The sequence below is a fragment of the Sebastes fasciatus genome (genome assembly GCF_043250625.1).
Source record: "Sebastes fasciatus isolate fSebFas1 chromosome 18 unlocalized genomic scaffold, fSebFas1.pri SUPER_18_unloc_2, whole genome shotgun sequence".
Lineage (NCBI taxonomy): Eukaryota > Metazoa > Chordata > Actinopteri > Perciformes > Sebastidae > Sebastes > Sebastes fasciatus.
In genome coordinates, this window is record NW_027428131.1 from 1 (window position 1) to 20,240 (window position 20,240).

General features: G+C 39.7%; 1 protein-coding gene across 1 annotated transcript in view; it reads right to left on the reverse strand.

Annotated features, from left to right (window-relative positions):
• Window positions 1–1,533: 1,533 nt before the first annotated feature.
• snx17 (sorting nexin 17) overlaps window positions 1,534–20,240 on the reverse strand; it is a 33,886-nt gene continuing 15,179 nt past the window's right edge. The window contains exons 6-15 of the mRNA XM_074628047.1: window positions 18,173–18,263; window positions 14,852–14,939; window positions 10,678–10,747; window positions 9,935–10,027; window positions 9,468–9,671; window positions 5,111–5,239; window positions 4,868–4,945; window positions 3,990–4,064; window positions 3,859–3,900; window positions 1,534–3,685 (exon numbers count right to left, since the gene is read on the reverse strand). Of these exons, the coding sequence (XP_074484148.1) occupies window positions 3,566–3,685; window positions 3,859–3,900; window positions 3,990–4,064; window positions 4,868–4,945; window positions 5,111–5,239; window positions 9,468–9,671; window positions 9,935–10,027; window positions 10,678–10,747; window positions 14,852–14,939; window positions 18,173–18,263 (990 nt within the window). The 3' untranslated portion in view covers window positions 1,534–3,565. The remainder of the gene's footprint in view (window positions 3,686–3,858; window positions 3,901–3,989; window positions 4,065–4,867; window positions 4,946–5,110; window positions 5,240–9,467; window positions 9,672–9,934; window positions 10,028–10,677; window positions 10,748–14,851; window positions 14,940–18,172; window positions 18,264–20,240) is intronic.

The window sequence follows — 20,240 nt, forward strand, 5'->3', positions numbered from 1 at the left end:
TACACCAGCTTAGCATCAGCATGTTTGTGTTGTCATTGTGAGCATGTTAGCATGCTGACGTTAGTATTTAGTTCAACTCACCACTGTGCCTCAGCAAATCCTCACACAGCCGCGCCAGTTTCTAAATGACCTCAAATATGAATTTAGCATTGCTCTACTACTAGACTCCCACAGTAATGACGCTGAATGTAATATTACAGAACAAATGAAGGCTTGTAGAGCCCGACTGATATTTTCTTGGCACAGATAACGTTATAGGCAGATAATCTACATCTGTCAATAAGAAACAACTAATTTCAGTAGAGGAATGGCAATGTTCTATCTGAGGTCATTTAGCTTAAACATGATAGAGCAAAATAAAAGTAACTGGACTGTCCACACGGTTTGTCCAACTCAAAAACAGTCTCTTAATGTGACCAAATTATACAACAAAAAGGTTTAATGACCTCCCTTCAAAATGCAAAAGTATAAACCAGGAAAAGACGATGCATTGCAAAAAAGATATCCTCTAAAAAGGAGTCAAACTCACCTGAAGTCGGGTCGTTGATGTTGGGGGTTGGCTTGGTTTGCTGCTCAATCTTTATGGTCCCCAGTACTCACTGGTCTCTCTGCTGTCTTCAGTCGGTCGAAGTAAAACCATGACAAGGAGCTAAATATGGTTATTTTTCATCAGAAGGCTGCCTGGCTGCCCGGCTCCACCTTTACTCCTCCATCTCTCCTCAAAAACTAAATTCCCTCCTCAAACATTTCACTTCCGCTTTGCTCCCCAGGCCACGCCCCTTTACACCTGTGGGGCTCAGACCACGTGACTAGTGATGGGAATTCCGGCTCTTTTTAGTGAGCTAGATCATTTGGCTCAGCTCACCAAGAAGAGCCGGCTCTTTCGGCTCTTCGTTTTACCACTTCTGCCTTTTATAATTCAGCCAAATTTAGCACTGTTTTGACCTATGATTAGTATATGTGCACATATATCACTTAAATTATTCAATTTAATTATACTAAACCTTATAATTTCCAGAATACCATCATTTTACATGCTGCTTCGTCATTAACACAACATTCAGTCACAGTCAGTGCATGGAGTGCCCGTGGCGTGGAGAAGATCATCCTATCATTCTGCCTTGAATTAATTAAAGAAAAAAAAAAACATCTCTCGGATGGGAGCCGGCTCTTATCGTTCACTTAAAAGAGCAGACTCTTTGAACCGGCTCGTTCGCGACCAACACATCACTACACGTGACAACACTTGATACAGAGGGACACTTGGACACTATGGCTCTTTACCATTAAACCCTCTATTGTTAATGCACACATATTCGTCAGTTTCTTCTCAGTTCTTCATGAGATAAAAATTCTCTTGTACAGAAACTTTAAATTATTTTTTTTAATTGTTGTGATGTGTATTGGTTGCTCTCTATACGGCGTAAGATTCCTGACATGTTACACGTCTGAGAACACGCTGCTGATAAATGCTTAGTAAAGATGAAAACCAGACTGAAGTGGACCATAAACAGACAACAGAGAACCACAAGATCACCTAATTTCAGAGTTTATTTTAGCTTCATGACAGTTTGTCACTGACCTTTACCACTAAAATCAAAATGAAAAGTAGTGGAATGAATCAAGTCAATGCAATCATGACATTTGTACATTTTCTGTAAAAGTGATGCTGATGATGAATGCACTTTAATTTGGCACCTACACATTTATTAACATCCCGGACCTTCCGTGTATTGACAGGAATGAAGAAAATAAAAATGAATAGTGGTGTCCACATACTGTAAATGCAACTGAAGACAGAGAAGCAGCACAGCAGTGAAAGAACATTTATATTGAGATTTCTTTTTACAGTTGTGGCTACCAGTGAGTAAAGCTGTTGATCGGTTGGCATCGATTTACATGTAGAGGCTTCGCTTTAACAGCAATAAAAAAAGGAATGACGTCTTATAAAACAGCGGGATATGTTCATTTTTGTTGCCTACTCCTTATGAACTTTATTCACTCCAGCAATTGTGATCACATTAGCCACTTCACCAAAGCACCTTTTTCGACTAAATCCTCTGAGATGATTGGCACAATGTACATACAAATTACAATGAACTCAAGCCCCAACGAATGCTCCCAACAACACCATCACTCGCCAAAAAAGACAAAATCAGATGCACAATTTGTAAACACTTTAACTAATAAAGTCCCCTAAACATTATGTAAACAATGATAAATGTTAGTCCATTTCAACTTTTTGTTCTATACAGCTTAGATTACATTTGATCTATTTGATTACAATAAACTATCGATGATAAAGATATTAGTAAATGTTCAGAATACTTAATTGCATGTACATAATATAAAAAGTGACATTGTCATAATTTTATGTTTATTTTGTGCAAAATGCTTTAGTAAACTATAATTTGGCATTTATGAGAAACCTTTAAAAAATTGTTTTTCTTAATAAAAAAAAAAAAAAAAAAAATCATAGATGGATTTACAGAGCCCCTTGGGAAAAAAAAAATAATCTCCACACAATGTTTTAAAGTCATGCTCAAGCTTCCAAATCCAACATTCATCTCCACCTGTAATACTGTGCAAAAATGATGGGTTCAGCGAGTGCAAGCAGCTCGGCCAACTCGACCATCGATCAAGTTCTGCAAGATTCTAGGCAACACCGGCTGACACTGCCGTTTATCTGAAGCTTCAACCAACGTTAAATAACGAGTTGACCCGCGAGGCGAAAAAAGTAAAAGTTAAGGCATCAGACTAATTCTGAAGGCAGTTATGAGTGACTGTGCCTCAAGCTGAAAACACCGCTGGTATCCTGCTGAGATATTTACCCACTTGGCACATGAGCAGCATGACACACACAGAGGATCACTAACAGTATAAAAACATGACATTTTGGTATATAGCCAAGCCAAACATTGATCATCCATATAAGCAGTTGCTCTGAATCATCTACAGTTTTGAGATCAACACATTCACTGGACTCTGGGTCATTTTTGAGAACTATCCACGTCCAGCTCTGCTGTATTATCACTAGTGCCAGGTCTAACTAAACATTTGGCTCTCGGGTTGGAAAGGAACATGCAGCCACCAGGGGGAGGAATCTAGCAGGTTTTTCTTCATGTAAGTTTATAATATATTAATTTATTTTGTACCTCATGAATTTAACTGCATTAAAAAGCTTCACATGTACTGTCAATGAAACAGAAATCCATGTGAACGAAACAGAAGTAGGAATCAGTAACATAAAAAAAAAAAAAAAAAAGCATCCCTATTGGTGTACCTGCAGCTTTACATGCAATTTATCGTGTGTTGCCACAAGTTTAATAACATAAGGGACAATTGAATATGATGATTGTAACTAAAATACAAATCAAAGATGAGCTTTTAAGAGAAAAAGGACAAGATTAAAATGAGAGCTTTAAGGCAGCAATTTCTCCAGGAAGAAGCTACAATCTTGCAGAATCGGAGGCGTGTGTGTGTGGCCCGCTCGGCTCGGCTCAGCTCAGCTTGTAATCTTTGTCGTCCCAGTCGCTGACAGTGGAATGAAGAGGCGAATCAGGGGTTACAGGTCGTCATCCCCGATTCCCTCGAAAGCGTAGTTGCCATGGAAATCGTTGCCGCTGATATCGTTTGCTGAGTTGGAGGCGCTGATTCCTCGGAGGGACACCGAGCTCAGCTTGGTCTAAATGGAATAATCGATAGTGTACTGAGTGCTAGACTGACGTTGATTCATTAGAATATATTTAAACTTCTGGGAATACATTATATCCCCATCATTCAGCTGCGTATTTTGAACACAATTATTTTCAGAAGCACAATAATTTACAACAGGAAAAAAGTCATAAATGTACTCACCGAGAGTTTGACGATTTGTTCACGGTTCGGGTCAGGAGAGTCCTGCAGACGAAACAACACGCAGAGTCAAATTATCCTGAAATCTGCACAAATCAAATTCAAACTGAGGTGCATACTATCCCATTTCTCACCAGTAGAGGGGGAGATTTCACAGCTTGCTGACTGTCTGACCGGTGGATGGAGCCGTTGTGTCGTTTCCTCAGCATCTAGAATGTGACAGAGGACAGCAGCAGAAGTGAAGATACAACTGTGAAGGGATCATTTAAATTGTGAGCTTTGCATTTACTTGTGTTCAGTCCAATGAGTTCATTGAGATTATAATATATTAATTTACTTTGTACCTCATTAATTTTAACTGCCAAACTGTCTTAAAAAGATGCTATACTGTGCATTGTGTGTATTTATAATGTAAAATGTCACATCAAATTTTGGAGAGGTGAGTTAGCGTGCTCTGATAATCTGTATATTAAATATTAGGGGTGTAAAGACCCATCGATCTGGATCTATATATCAATTTAATGATCAACAATCCAATATATTGATGCAAATTGAACATTGATACATATCATCTTTAAGATATGCCCTTATTTTGAAATTCTTAACTGATAAAAGACAGACCACCGCCTTAAACATGAGAGATATGGCACTTTATATCGAACAACAGGAGGTCTATTTTTATTAAAAAAAGAATAGATTGTTTTTCATTTCATGTCCGAAAGAGCCCAGTAATAAAATTGTCAAATCATATTTCAGTTGCTTTTTCTGAGTTGATATAAATGTAACTGATTGTGTTAAATGGGCATATGATATAGTCTCTTATTACACCCCTTTCTTGAATACTCAATTCTGATTGGTCAATCATGGCGTTCTACAGTCTGTTATTTATTTATAGCAGATTGTTGCTATGGGCGCAGTTCTGATGTCGGACTAATTATTGATTTCTTAAGTAAGTAGCCGTGTAATAAGCGGGATAATGTACAGCTAGCGGGTCATTTTTCTTAACACACACCTTCTTAATGCTGCCGCCTGACTTCTTCACCATTAATTCGTCCACCATAGACTGAAGGCAGATACTCATCATGATAGCCTGAAATCACAAACTGAAAGTCAATACAATCTGAAATATTAAACAGTATTAAGTACACATTTACTTAGAAGAACTGCAGGAACTAAATACTCTGACCATACTAATCACATTAATGTAATGCTTCTACTTAACCTCGTGCTTGTTGACCCTGTCAGCTCTTCTTACCTGTTGACTGGTGATGGTGACCCACTGGAGGCGGTCCTTGCTCATCAGATACTCGAAGGCCAGTTCCAATTTGACCTCGCATTTGGACGAGCTGCAGGGAGTGGTGGTGCCGTTGGCTATCGGGACTTGCTGCAGAGTCGAGGGAGAAAGATGGAGAGCTATGATTATGTGTTTGGGTTGTATCATCATCATTATCATGCTATAAATACACCACAATGTATGAACTTTTTATCACCAACCACTTAAGATTTATGTTTATTTTATAGAGCGCTGCAGGAATGAGTCCTAAAACCCGGAAATGAGATAGCAATTTAGCACTTCCGGTTCCCTTGTCTGGAAGTCACTGGGTTTTTTGAATGAGTTCTTGGTTTAATGCCTGAAACAAGGTCTGTGGTTAACATACGCTTAAGAGACTTTAGCGTTTTGTTCTATGACATAAAATACATCAATAAATACCCTACTCGTGAATTTTGACGCCTTTATGTATCTTAAAAAAGGCAGTTGCTAATAAGTGGCTAAATGAGACTACTAAATGTAATCACGCCGACTTGCTCGCCTTTACAGCCTCGTTGTGTATACTCTCACTCATGTGACCATGGTGTAGTTCGTTTATAGTCTAATGTTAGCTTTCTACTTCTGGTGATTGCATTCACACTTCAAAAATCATAAAAGTGGTGTTCATTTGTGAAGATTATTTTACGGAACAAGCTTTTTTTTCTGCAATAATCCAAAACCCAATGGAAAAATCCCATTGGCTTTTTGTCGAGGGAACCAGTGCGATGCTAATTTTCTGGTTGGTCTTTATTGGGGACTTTTTCCTCCTTCAACATTCAAGTTAAATATGTCTTTTTGCGTTTAAAGTGCATGGAAAATAAATAGACTTCCATATTTCTTAACCAACAGCCAACTTGCATTCTTAAGTGGAGGATAAGCTTGCTATTCTACTCCATGACTAGAGAGGGTCATGTAAGCAGCTAAATCACATTTCCTATCCTCCATCTCTTCTTGTTAAGCTGCCATTCTTAAGCTGCTGTCATCAGCAATGACAGGCAGCCAAAATCTTAAGAAGACGAATGCTAAAAGATTAACACGGGGTGCAAAGAAAGAAGGAAAATATGTACAAATACAGAATTTCAAAAGCCTTCAAGAATGTGTGAAGCTCAGAGACACACACACACACACACACACAGCTTTCCCTGGAGACGAGCCCTCATTCCTCATTTATGGAGCCTTTGCTCTTCGCTGAGACGACTCCCTCTGGGCCAGAAACTAGCTTTAACACACATTAAAGATAACCTAAAGAAGAAATACAGACAAAAACACACCTACACACACACATGCCAACTGTTTTATACATGTTCTTCCGGATGCGATTTTGAGATTCGAACTACGAGGGGGGTTGCAGCGCTGCACCAAATGAGATGTTTTGAATAGTTGGTTCTGAAAGGAAAGGGCTCATTAAAATGACTCTGACCTCTGAGAATGAGCTGAGGAATTAACCACCCCGCTGGACAGCGCGGGGGCTCAGCCTGTAATCAGACGAGCCAAGATGCATTTTAATTTTAGAAGTGTTGCCATGTGTCCAGATCTCCGTGCAAATTAACTTTTGGAGAATCATAAAAAAAAGCTTCTGTGATACACATAATGACTGTGCTGCTTGAACACTAATGCAATACAAACGTGAACGGTTTTCCCCCCATCTCCATTTAAATTAAGTCTGAGAATGTTTCGAATGCTAGCTGAAACGATGTGTGGGTAGAGCTGCATGTAATGCTTTCCTCAGCTATTCACAGAAGTGAAAATAGATCGTTCAAGCTTTCAGAGGAACTGTCTCTTTTCGAGACGACTGACGGAGGATGCTGAAAAAAAAGAAAATGCAGATGCAAGGCAGATCAACTGAGTGGTGCATGATGGGTTGAATTTATGCTGATTCTGGGTGACAATTATGATGAGATCTTTTATTTTGGAGATGAGGATTTTGCTCTGGATTTCTCGCCAGCTACAGTTTCAAGTTGAACAAAAATAAAGCTAGAATCGGAAAGTTAAATGTAGTCTGTCAATTTGAAAAAATACTTTTTTAAAGGGGTACTCCAGTGATTTAGTATTGCACTTCCATAAAGTTGGGGTACTTATTAGGCTACATCCACACTAACGCCGTTTTACGATCTCCGTCCACACAAGCGGCATTTAGGGCAAAACGCATATCACATGACCATTCATGTGCACTGAGCAGCGTTGGATACAGGAATTGATGCAAAGCACTAATATAATAACTTGCCTCCTGCACATGTAGGCAGTAGTAGCATTATAAAATTACGATTTAAACTGCACAACAGCTGCTGGCATAGACAACAAGGTCAGCAACGCTTGTAACTCATTATCCATGTTGAATTATCCGTTAGTGGTCGAGTATGATTAGTTTGTTTTCTTCTGGAAAAGGTTCACGTGATGGGGCGTGACGAATCAGGGAAGGACACGTCATAACTGATAAGATCCAATCAAGAAGTGAACGTCGTTGTCTGCGTCATCGTTTCCAAAGGTCTGCGTTTCTGTCTTCAGACTAAAACGCAACCCCGGAGTTTTAAAACTAAAACGTGGTCAGCAGCGTTTTCAACCGTCTCCGTTTTAGGGGCTCAAAAACGCCGGAGTAGTGCGGACGCAAGGCATAAACGTAGCAAAAGTTATGCTGTTTAAATCGAAAAAGTATTGGCGTGGATGTAGCCTTTGAGACCTAGCTTACAAACCACTGGATACTACATTTCCCATAATGCAACTGGATCTGAATCTTTCAAATCCCACACCACCAGTTTCTAACACTGACTTTGTGTTAAATCTCCTCCAGAATCACAGAAGGCATTATAAAAACAGTTTTAACAGAGTAGTACTCCCCTGATCTGACCCGCCAGATGGTTTGTTACACACAACCATCTGAGAAGCCGTCATTGGAGACTGTTTGGAAAGGGGCAGGCGCTTTCAAAAAACACTTGGCAGGTGATTGGATGAACCATCTGTCAATCAAACTCTTGCCAAAGCCAGTTGGGGGAAGAGCAAAAACATCTTCAGTGCCATTCTTTGCTCTTCTTAAGAAATATTCTCCAGTCCTGATATAACTGATGCTATTGCAGCATCTACGCTAACCACTTCAGGAGCTGCCATTGCGGTTTAGATCAAATAGTCGCCTCTCTGTGGCGCGTCACACACACCTAAGCTACGCCCGTAGCTGCCAGTGGCTCCTCACTGGCTACCGATTGGTCCGTAGCACAGTGGTTCAGACTCACACGCATTACTTGAAGCCTGACAAGAAGGATTTTCCTGTGATGACACGAGTATCCAGCTGCCGTACGAGATAAGTACTCCAATTAATGAGTAAACTGATCTAAAAATGTCTAAAATTGTTGAAATGTCCCTTTAATAGTCATTTATTTTACATTTTTTGTTATTCCACATGCTATTGTTTTAACATTCATTTTAAATCTCATCAGTTTTTGCCCTTCTGAATGGCAAATCGTTTTTCTACACAGATGCCAAGCTGACTGACTGATTGAGGCGTCTGCCTCCAACATTTCCTGGGAAATAACAAAAAATGATTTTTTTCTCCCCATTAATTACTGAGAATCTAACCTCCGATGTAGTAGGCCCGTTCAATCAATCACTGTCATCTGCTGAGCCGAGTCTGACAGATCCCGACAGCGTCTCATGTTTACTAATCAACAGAGTTACTAGGTGACAGTCTAAACAGTAGCCTCATGCGTCAAACATGTGGCCTTTGTTGTGTGAAACAGCACCTTTGCTCTTTTCTCCTTTCTCCTTTCTCCAAAAGTCTCCAAGGTGTTATTTTATAAAAGTCTATTCATTTCTTGTTAGCGGCACTGTGCGGATGTATACTGTGCATGTGCTTCTTCATGCTGCATGCCATCAGATTCCCTTCTCGCCAATAGACTATTATCAGTTCGAATAAAGGATGCTGCTCTATATGTGATGCTGGAGGATCAATATAGCACTATCCTTGTGCGGGCTGCGTGTTTGGGTAATTGGACTGATGAAGATGAATGGTGTGGAGGTCAGCACTTTTAGAGAGCAGTAGGAGTAAAAACTAATGCTTGGCAACACTAAAGACATTTGGTTCTGGTGCAGCGGTGAGATGAGCTTTGTAAACAGGCGACGTTTGGAAGCGCAGGAGCCCTCGTTGGTTTGAGATGGACTCCAGCCAAAGCTGCTGCGTCTCTACTCTGCCAGCTCATCGTCTCCCAGTAACGTGGAGCGATTCCAATTTGATTATTTCACAGCTTCAGGAGGTACAAGCATGCTTGAAGGTGAATTCACTCATCCTCACTCTGTCACACACAGTTCCACTTACAGAAGACGTGACTCGCCAACACCTCATGCGCGTGACCTTGAAGCTTCCCTCCTTCATCTGCTCGTTGGGCAGCTTGACGTGGAAGTTGAGCTCGTTGTTGCCGGCGCTGACAATGACTTGGCAGCCCTTCTCGGGGAAGTCGGTGATGCAAGGGTCAAACTTGATGTAGCCGTAATATTTGAGAGTCTGACCTAGATGGATGAACTGGGGGGGGAAACATAAAAAAATACTTTTATAGGAAATTCTGTCTTTATCTAAATCCCTGGAGAAAATAAGCTTGAATTCTCAACTGGATTGGTGTAATTAAAAATTCACATCAGGGGAAAAACTGGGCTAATTGCATCACAGAATGCACTAGAGGCCGTATTCTCTACGGTCTACAGATTTATCCTTGGACGAAGACATTTCAGAGTAACAGCTGGACTCAAGGGAGGCAGATTCATATAGAAGAGATGCCCTTTGCTTACTTCTTTCTTGGAGCCTTTCTCCTGCAGTGATTTGAGCTGCCGGTGCTGGTCTTTGTTGACGAGTATCCAGCCTCGCTCAATGTCAGACACTGTCTGGTGAAGCAAAAACAAGAACTGAAGTTCATCTTTCTGCACAGATGCACAAAACAGAGCAGGTTTTTGAGTGTTTCCTTTGGGGAATGCGGGAGAAATCCCACCCTAAGCCTTTAAGGGAAACATTGCAGGTCAGCAAACAATTACACAGAAACATGCTTGCAAACACCATTTATTTTTCTTTGATTTCCTCTGCTACACAGAGGCAACACCACTCAGCAGTTCCACATTTTAATCAAACTTGCAGCCCCGAAAAATGCTTAAGACAACAGATCACAGCTGTCGCAGCAAAGGGAATCCGCTATTAATAGGATCAGAGAGGAACACAAAATGGTACAGGATTCAAGGTGTTGCAAAGTCAAAAGAAGCTGACATCGCAATCAGATAATGGAGGAGCCCAGGGGACGGACAAAAGCATTTGGCAGCCCAGGGATGATCAAGCAGTGCTTGATTCAGTTTTTCTTGGTGCGATGCTGGCACCAGGAGAGCTCAATAAAACAATAGAAACAAAACCAATCACTTCTAATTTGTTTTTTCTGTTTGGTTCCACATTTAAAAAGGGATATTTAATTTTAAAAGTTTTTTGTTTTGTTTTCAGACCACTGTTGCAGCGTCAGCGTCTGGTTTACCTACGTAATGAAACCTCTTACCTGGGCGTATAGCAAGTTCAGGCCAACTCTGTTCTCCATGACATCACCGTCGTACGCCATGTCCCAGTAGCTGCAGGAAGAAAAGGCACAGTCACTCTTCACACATCTATATCCAAACATGAGTTAGTATTAACAAAGTGGTACAGTTACAGTTGCCGATTTGTTTGAAGGACTTGAAGAGACTTAGAAAGCCTGACATAACTGGCCATTTTCTACAAAGAATAGTATCTCCTATGACTCGGTCTGCATACCAAGCAACTAGGGCTGGTTATTGTTTAAGAAATGACAATACCAGCACCAATACCAGTACCCTTAAAGTGATACCGATACCAATAGAGTACTTTATTTGATACCTTTTTTTTCTACTTCATGCAAAACCATCATGTGAACAGAAGCATTCAGTTGTGTAAAATGCCACCACCACCGCATTTATTTTCATCAGATGCCACAGGCGTGTAGTATAGCCACACTTTTGTACGTTTGGATATCGAATTTAGCACCTTTAATAAAAATTCAAAATCACAAATTTTTGTTATATAATGTATAATCAACTTTGATAAAAATGACATCAAATATACACATGAATTAATACTTTGCCAAATCTGTGAAATGAGAGACTTGTAGACTAAATTCCTCGACTTAATGTCATTGTTATTTCCTGAAGAGGTTGAAGGACAGTTGGTCTTCTGAAGGGGATGTGAGTCAGTACAGAGTTTGTAAGGCAGCACTGTAGTTGTATTAGAGGCTATTGCTGGTACTTCAGTGCATAAAGATGTGTGGGTGCCGGAGGGCAGCCTGAGGAGTAGAGCGTGACGTAAAAAAAAATGCACAAATTCAATTAATGGAGAGGGATCAGATCTGGGACCACATAGAAAAATGGCCCAAATCTGATTACAAAAAACAATCAGATTTGGGCCAAAAGATCACAGCCAGCCAACCAATGAAAAAAGATTTAGGCTATATTTTCTCAGTGTGCGATTTAAGATATTTCACTTCCAAGTGTATTTGTATCTTAGCCCACTGAATTTTTAACCACGTATGTTCTTCGGCAAGAATCGCATTGCATTCATGTCCCTCACCACTCTACTGCAGGCGTGAAATTTAACATGTTGTAATTGCCTGAGACAAGGGGTGCTGGATGACGAAGTTGTTCAAGCAGATGTGAAGCATGCTGCCTGCCCACATCAGCAATTCAAAGCAGGTAACAAGGGAGAAAGAAGATGGAGGGATAGTGAAAGGATGTGGGAAGGAAGGGAGTAGAGGAAGATGTGTGTGGGAGATGAGCGCTTTTATTTTGCTGCTTTACTTTCAACTAAAAATTGCACTGAAAGCCCCTGCTGAGAGACATATGGTCTTTGTTTTGAACTATAAATATATACGTGAATGTTGCTGCTGACCTACAAAAACCTCCACTACTATTCACATTCCTGTTTCGATTTAATGAATACTTTGGAGAAATCTAACACAAAAAGGTTGAAATTGTGTAAATTCAATGTTTTCACTGGACAGAGACAAACATTTTCCTCCATTTTTAGCCTGCACATTTAGCCAAAAAAAGAGCTTTCCAATTCATTTTGACCTGATCCTCCCCTGGTTCTCATACACTGGGGGTCTGTTTTTCCTCCACCTCCACTTGTTAGTTCTACATTCATTCTTTCCCCGCTGCTCTACACTCCACAGAGAAAGTAGGTCAGGAGTACTAAGACTTTCCTTGAGGCAGAAAGAAAGTAAACATCCTGTGTACCTCAGTCAGCGGGAGGCAGGGTGACGAAAGAACAGACACACAGAGGAAGTAGAAAAATGTTGTGTTGGAGAAAAGGGGAGCAGTCGCTAACTTCAGGCTTGGTGGGGAAGCAACATCTTTGTTTTCCGTGCATACCCAAACCAACCAAACATACATATTTGCTGCCACCCAGGAAGATTTTTCATACTTCTGTATTTCGTGTGACATGGAGTTCTTAATGACAGATTTCCCTATACACGCAGCCCTGACCTCTTCTCTCTCATAAGAGGCAATGTTGTGCATTTTTATCTGTAACTTTAAACTGTTTTCAAAAAGTATAAATGAACCAGAAATAGACCAGAACCAGAGGACTTTTTTTCCTGTAAAGCCAAAGGAGAGATTGTTCAAAAACACCATGTGTGCTTTGCTGCTGGAGGGGCAGTTACTTGGTTAGTTTTATACTTAAGTTTAAGGGAAATGTTTTTCTTCATTCAGCTGGGGATGCTTTGAGTGTCAAAACAAGGGTTTTTAAACAGTTCTCATGTCTTGATGGGAGCCACCCACCCACCTCCCTCCCTCCAATGCCAACCATCTTCAAATAAATTCTCAACACTGAGCATCCAAACAATCCAATACAACAGTCAACATTTCTTCGTGAATTTTCCTATGTTCAAATAATGTTAAGAAAAGACTATATCAGAGACGTGGTGGTCCAATTGCATGGGGATTTTTGAGGCTGTTCATTTCTTTTTAAAGCTTCAAGCTTCAAACTGTCAAGCTGTCAAGCTGTCAAGCTGTCAAGCCAGCTCTATGTCACATCTTATCTGAAAAAATAAATAAATAAGCTGTTATCTATCAATGATCATTGAAGACAAGTTTAAATATAATGAGAGTAAATGACCTGTCTGATTCAAGGGTGTCCAGTTCTCAGTGGATGCTATAACTAAAAAAGAGCAGTAGGGCTGAATGATATGACCTCAAATCTATAGCAAGATAAATTATCATATTTCTAACTGTAAGGCAAGGAATCTCTGTCTGTCTGTCGTTCTGTGTGTTATTCACATTTTTCAAGAACCGCTCATCTGATCTACTTGGGGCTGTCCCCAATACCATTTTTTGGGCTACGGTGAGTAATATTTGAAGGTATTCAAAGCTTTGCTTCGCAGCGCAAAGTTCTTCTGTCTGTCGGTCTCCATTTCCACCGTTTCATTGCTCTACACACAACAAACAGTGATATCCGAATGTTGAATATGAATATTGTCATGGGATTATGCCTTATTTCATGACGTATTTGGGGATTTGAACATTACTATAATATACATACTATAAACAAAAGCAAAAACCAAAAAAACCCCGAAGCATTCAAATACTGATTTTGAGGTTGAATACCATGGCAACGGTCGAAGCTTTGAAGCTTCAAGGCATTCGAATCAGCCCTAGATCTGCTTCACACTTGATGGGTGTATTTTTTGTAACTCCTCCTACACATCGTCACCAAATGTGGTACAGAACATCTCTGGACCGAGCTGGAAATAGTTACTTTTTTTTAGTTTTGATGTTCAATACAGTTTTGCTATAATTGGCCCTCAAATGCTGTGGGAAGGGCTTATATTACACTAAATGTCATACTGTATCTCCTGAATGCTGCTATTGCAACAACATGGAGATATGATGTCTGAGTGACCATGACAAATTTGGCGCCATTGGGCCAATAGGTGGCGCTGTAGCAGCATCATCTAACTATAAAGTAAGCAATCTCTGTCTTTCTGTCTGTGTATGTATGACTGCCCTTCGCATATCTTGAGAAATGTTCATCCAAGCAACTTCCCACTTGGTGGGTGCAAGCAGCCATACCGCCGTTCTTGACAACGCTGCAAGCAAAATTTCTGGGACGTTTAGGTCACGATGAAATTAACGATGTATCTGATCAATTGTGTTTATTGTCCAGCGCTTTGCTGCAGCAACATCAGATTCATGTCTTAGTCTAATCCCTGACTTTTCAGGCATGCCAATCAAATGGACCACCCGTCTAGTCGTGATAACCCCCAAAATAAATTGTAAAACAAATGACTCGGGTCTCTTTTCCAAATTAACTGCCACTTTGTAGAAGATGGTGAAGTCAGATAAGCAGCCCGTGGTTGAGCCAAACTCTGCTCTGAGACATTAAGAACAAGTGCCTCGCTGCAGATAAGGAATTAAATGAGCAACACCCAGAATGAAAAAAGAAAAAAAGTCTTACTGGTTGACTGATTTAAAATTACACAAAAGTACAGCACGTGTTGTTAATGTACTGCTTACCGAAACAGAAATATCTGACCTGCTTCTTTACAGGATTAGATAAATAGCACATGAACACTCTGGCCGATGAATCACAGCTATAATTACATGTGGAGAAGAGCACTTTGGGAAAAAACATGATCAAATTGAAAGAAGTGAGCAGGTGGTGGGTACCTTTTCCGTAGGAGTATGTGAAATTCAGAGCTCCGCAAGCTGGTAATGGATACATACGGCAGCTCAAACTCCTGCAGCTTCCGCACAACTGTAAGAGAGACACACAAAAAAAAACACAGAGAGAGAGTAAGGAAAGTAACTCCCAAGGACATTTGGATAATGATGGTAACAACAAACAATGAGGGATGGGAGAACTCCATCTGGACAGGTCCCAGCGGGCAGGGTAAAACTTTTTCTGTGTGAGTATTCAAATAAAAAAAAAAAGATAATGTGCTCAACGTGTGTGTGTTTGTCCCTAATCTGCAGCTGTTTCACTGCGACCCGTTCCCTAAGGAGAGTGAAAGAGATCTCAGGTGCTTACTGAGGCTGCTGCTGTTTCCAGGCATCACTAAATGAGCACAACACTACAAGGCTGATGACTAAACAGTGCTTTAGTTTGCCATTAGGTTTGTAAAAGTATGTTTATGGGCAGAGATGCTGTGTACATGAAGCAGAAACACATGCTGGTTGGTTTGATGTAGGAAATCTCTGCAGGAGTAAAAAAATCAAATACAAACATAAAATGCTTTGGAACATTCTTAGGCGAACTAAATTGTCAGCTGGAAACTGCAAAATATCCCTTAAAATACAGATAAGAAGACTGGTATTGCTATTTCAAACCACCTTCTTGACATGTCTTTGCATATTTAACAGCACGCATTGATTTACACACAGACGTCTGGAAACTTACTGCCTGTCAGAGAGGAATTGAATTCTTCTAGCTATCCTGTTATGTCAATACACCCACCAGCAGTTTTGTTTGATCCGCGGCCTGCTGCGCCGGATTTATTCTGGTAGTCGAGTCGTATTCAACACATGGCCCTTCTCTTTCATACCAACTCAGAGTTTCAGACTTTAAACTGCGCCAAGAATACACAACACGCCTGCAATATTTACAGATTCCTCCAAGATCACCTGGCACTTATTTTCAGCCTGGAATGGATTTGGCGTGAGGATTGGGGGAGCATTTGGCAGGTGGGAGACGAGAGGAGAGAACCTTTGGGACTGAGGGGGGGGATTTAACCCGACAGGGCTGTGACGAAATGGGAAAAAAAGGGGATTGAGAAGCTAAAATGTCTTGATGTGGAAAGCTTTATGCCTGTGACACTGGGGTAATTCTTGTGACAACAAATGCAGACGCAAATATTATACTATAATTTGCTTTCACACAGTTACTTTTAAGTAAACAGGTTCTGAGTCAGGGGTTTTCAAACTTATTACTAAGGTCCGAATCTGATTTTTATTCAAGGTCAGATGTCTGGAGCGATTGCCGATAACAAAATAACATTTAATCAACTCACTTAAGACCCGCCCTACTCGCTCGGTAGGCTCCCGTTGTCGCAATGAATTAATGTCACATCTCTTGTGACTGGGCCAGCACAAAACCGAGGCAGACACGGCTCAGACAGTTATTATTTCAGACTCTGACACTAATTGTGTACTAGAGAAAACTACACGGATTCTGTATCTGGGATTTAGGAGCTAATAGCAAATTCTCCGGTGTAATGTTAATGCGTGAACTCGGCAGCAACAACACACAAAACTCTCCAGCAGTAAACGTCGTCATGACGATGATGTCAACGATAGGGAAATGAGCCACATTAAAACTACATTCATCTGGCGACAGGATCGTTGTGAATGACCTCCAGCTACACTGTATATTCAACGTCACTAACAATTTATAGATTAATGGAAAGTATATTTCAAAATAGAAAATGTTACACCTCATAACGTATTTAGTTAAGCTGTAAAATGAGAACGTTTGTGACCCGGCAGCCATGTTAAGATCAGTTGAGGAAATACCAAGCACCGCCCACCAGCCAGAGCAAACTTTCACATTTCATAGCTAAACAGTACACTACAAGATGTTTCTGAAAACATTTGAGGTGAGAAATAGGCATTACAGTAACAGAATATTGATTCATATTTGATCAGCGCTGCCTAGTTTGACTGTTTGGTCGGAGTTCGCGAGTGATTCACAGCTGCAATCGTTGAATGAACAGCCAGTAGGAACGCTCTCCCTCTGAAATGACCTGTGATTGGCCAAAGTCTTCCATCACAGGCTAGATGTTTTAAAGCCTGAAAACAGAGCCGTGAGGAGGTGCAGAAGTTTAGTTTTCTCTCGGAAGACTTGAATTACAATATGCTGAAAGGTTATGACATTTTTGCCCAATGATGCCAAAAAAATACTGCCTATTGCCACTTTAAATGTGGAGATTTCGTGCTTTTTTATTTTATTTCATATTAAACGGAATAATCTTGGGTTTGGGACAGACAAAACAAGACATTTAAAGACATCACCTTTGACTGGGATGGACATTTTTCACTATTTTCTGAATTTTATAGACCAAAATATAAATCTATTAATATAGAAAATAATCATCAGATTATAGATAATGAACATAATAGTTAGTTGCAGCCCTACTGCACACTGCCTGGTGTGTGTATGCAAGCTCATGCCACTTGAAACACTGCACAACTGTTTTGCATGAAGCAGCCAAAAAACACACAGAGCCTGGCTCTCACTGAGCTTCTGAGCCGCTAATAAATAAATGATGCATTCAAGCCAGAGATACAGTAGAAACTCTGATACAAGGGACAACTCCCATGGGGCGATGCAGTTCCTCTTTTTTAATTAAGCTACAGTACATCTCTAAACAGTGACAGATAAACTGAGCTGCTGGACTGTTGCCAGAGCTACCTCTTAATGTGGACAATTTAGAGTGAAAGAAAATCAAAAGTGTCCCATTACAGCACATAATTCCCTCTGGTTACCCAGAAAGTTATTCTTCAGTGCAACGTAACAAATGTTATAGCTATTAATTCCAACTCCTAGTTCCCTGTGTTTCTCCATTTGTAAGAATAATTTGTGCTCTAAGTTCCGTGTGAGTTGTATGTCTTCTGAGAATGGTCCTTGGCTCGCCTGATAAAAGTAGTTCAAATTTACATTACTTTATCAAAGCGCTTCACGAATAGCACATTGCGTTTTTCGATAAACAACACTATCTGATGGTTTCCAGCTGTATAAAGTGAAGCCCTTGAGATGCCTATTTTCAGTAATCTCTGAAAACACATTCCAGGGTGACTCTAAATAATCAGCAGTAGTGAATTATGGACTTCTGATATCTAACTTTGCTCTCTCTCTCTGACATTTCTATCAACCAATAATTAATCATATAAATGGAACATTATATAGAATACTTTTTGTTAGTAATGACAAGGAAAGATAAGACGTTTTCATTCCTTGAACTGATTCTTTAGAAAACTGTTGTTGAGACTTACATGTTAACCCTCCGTCCACACCTTCACGGACGAGGAAGAGACTGAAGTAACCAACAAGGTCGTCTGGAAGGTCAAGCTTTGTTGCAACAGCCTGCAGAAAGAAAGAGAGAGATTCAATAAATGTATTCCTTTATCTGATTTTTTATTTTTCAGTAAGTTATAACAAATGAAGATAGAAGTGTTTGAAGACACAGATTGGATAAAAACAGCTCAGTATGAAATGAAAAAAGGGGATTTTTTTTTTACTAACCACAATCATACTTTACCATCTTTAAAAATTAATTGAATCTTAAGACATCTCCCTTGCGTTCTTCTACACCCTCGGTATATTTTGTGATGTTCTGAAGGTTCCGTCACGTTAGGTTATCAAGTTTACAGTCATGATAATATGATGTTGAATTAAACTTTTCTCCAGTCCCCACAATACTGGTCCAATCAAACCATATGTCAAATGGCAGTATAACGTGTTTTAGTTTGAATGTATTATTATTATTGATACGTTACAAATGATTGATATTTTATTCAATATTATTGATGTTTTTGTAAAACAGTGCATGTAAGATATGGCTATTGATTGATGATGTTTTTTAATTAATTATTTATTTATTTTATTGTTTTGCGATTATTTTAATTATTATATGTATGATATGTAACCAGGGCAACATTTAAAATGAGACATCGCTGGCTAAATAAAGGTTAAATAAAAAATAAATACATGCACCTTATGTTCTTCCATTATACAAGAACCAACTCTGCAGTGCCATATTTGAGTGGAGGAGGATTTAGTGAACAATGTGTTGTAGTGTAAAACAGGACTTTAGCCTGTATTATTATGATTCTATTTATCAAGAGCGTTTGGGTTGCAAAATATCACAATTAATATGAAAGTAATCCAAGCAGCTACTTCAATAAGAAACTTGAATGTTTTCGGATCAGAAAACAAAAAAACAGAGGATATTTTATGGACACCAGAAAGGTCAAGCCACAACCAAATGAAGCCTGAATAAAATTAGAGAAATATTATCTCTTTCCAGTCCTGCACAAAGCATTATTGTTTCATTCTCACACAGAGCGATGGCACACTCTGACACTAAAATATATTTTTGCTGACTCGTGCTTATATTCCGTGACCTGTTTTTCAACTCTTGCAGTTCAACCACAAATGACACAAATGTTGCAAAACAACAAGTGTAACAGCAAAAGTCAGGCATTTCTGGTCACTGAAACACAAGCACATTGAGAAACACTTTGTTGTGATTGAGATATAGTACTGTGCTCTGAGGCCTACTGTGGTGAACAGAGGTTAACCGTGGTTAAACTTTCACAAGAGCACTTTAACACGCTAGATTTACAGCCAAGAGCAACGGAAGGACATCATGAATGGGATGTGAAGTGGAAGTACTAAAATGTTTGGTCACAGTCACTATCTGACCTATAAAAAAAACCCAGGTTGAACTAAATTGGTCAAGGTGTCTGATTTTGTTTTGTGATTTTTGATGAGTTCGATCGAAGTCGCCCTGACTTCATAAAGTCCTCTGATGGTTGCTTTGGTGAAGAAGGTCTATATTGGTTTGATTTCATTTACGATACTGCATGTAGTTTCTGTAAGCTCTCATGTTTTACAGACGAGTATACAGAAATATTGCTTGCCTGAGGGGAATTCACAAACACGGACAGTAAAATTATTGGGAAAGAGCAGAAACAACTGGGTTGTATATATAAAACACAGGCAAAACAAAAAGCCTGACAAATTGTGTCTGATCCCGTTCATCCTCTTTTTAAAGAATTCATAAAACTGCCCTCGGGAAGATGCTATAGATCCGCCGCAGCAACTGAGAACATTTACAAAAAGTCTTTCATACTAAATGCAATAACTTTACTAAAATCCATAAACACCATTCACACTGAGACCATGTCTGTTATTGTTATCTGTACTGAGCATGTTGTGCTATTTATTGTATTTACTGAATGTTGTGTTATTTATTGTATGTATTGTGATTTACTAGGATGTGTTTTAACCAACCTGGGAAACCGAAGGCAAATAAAGATTATTATTATTATTATTATT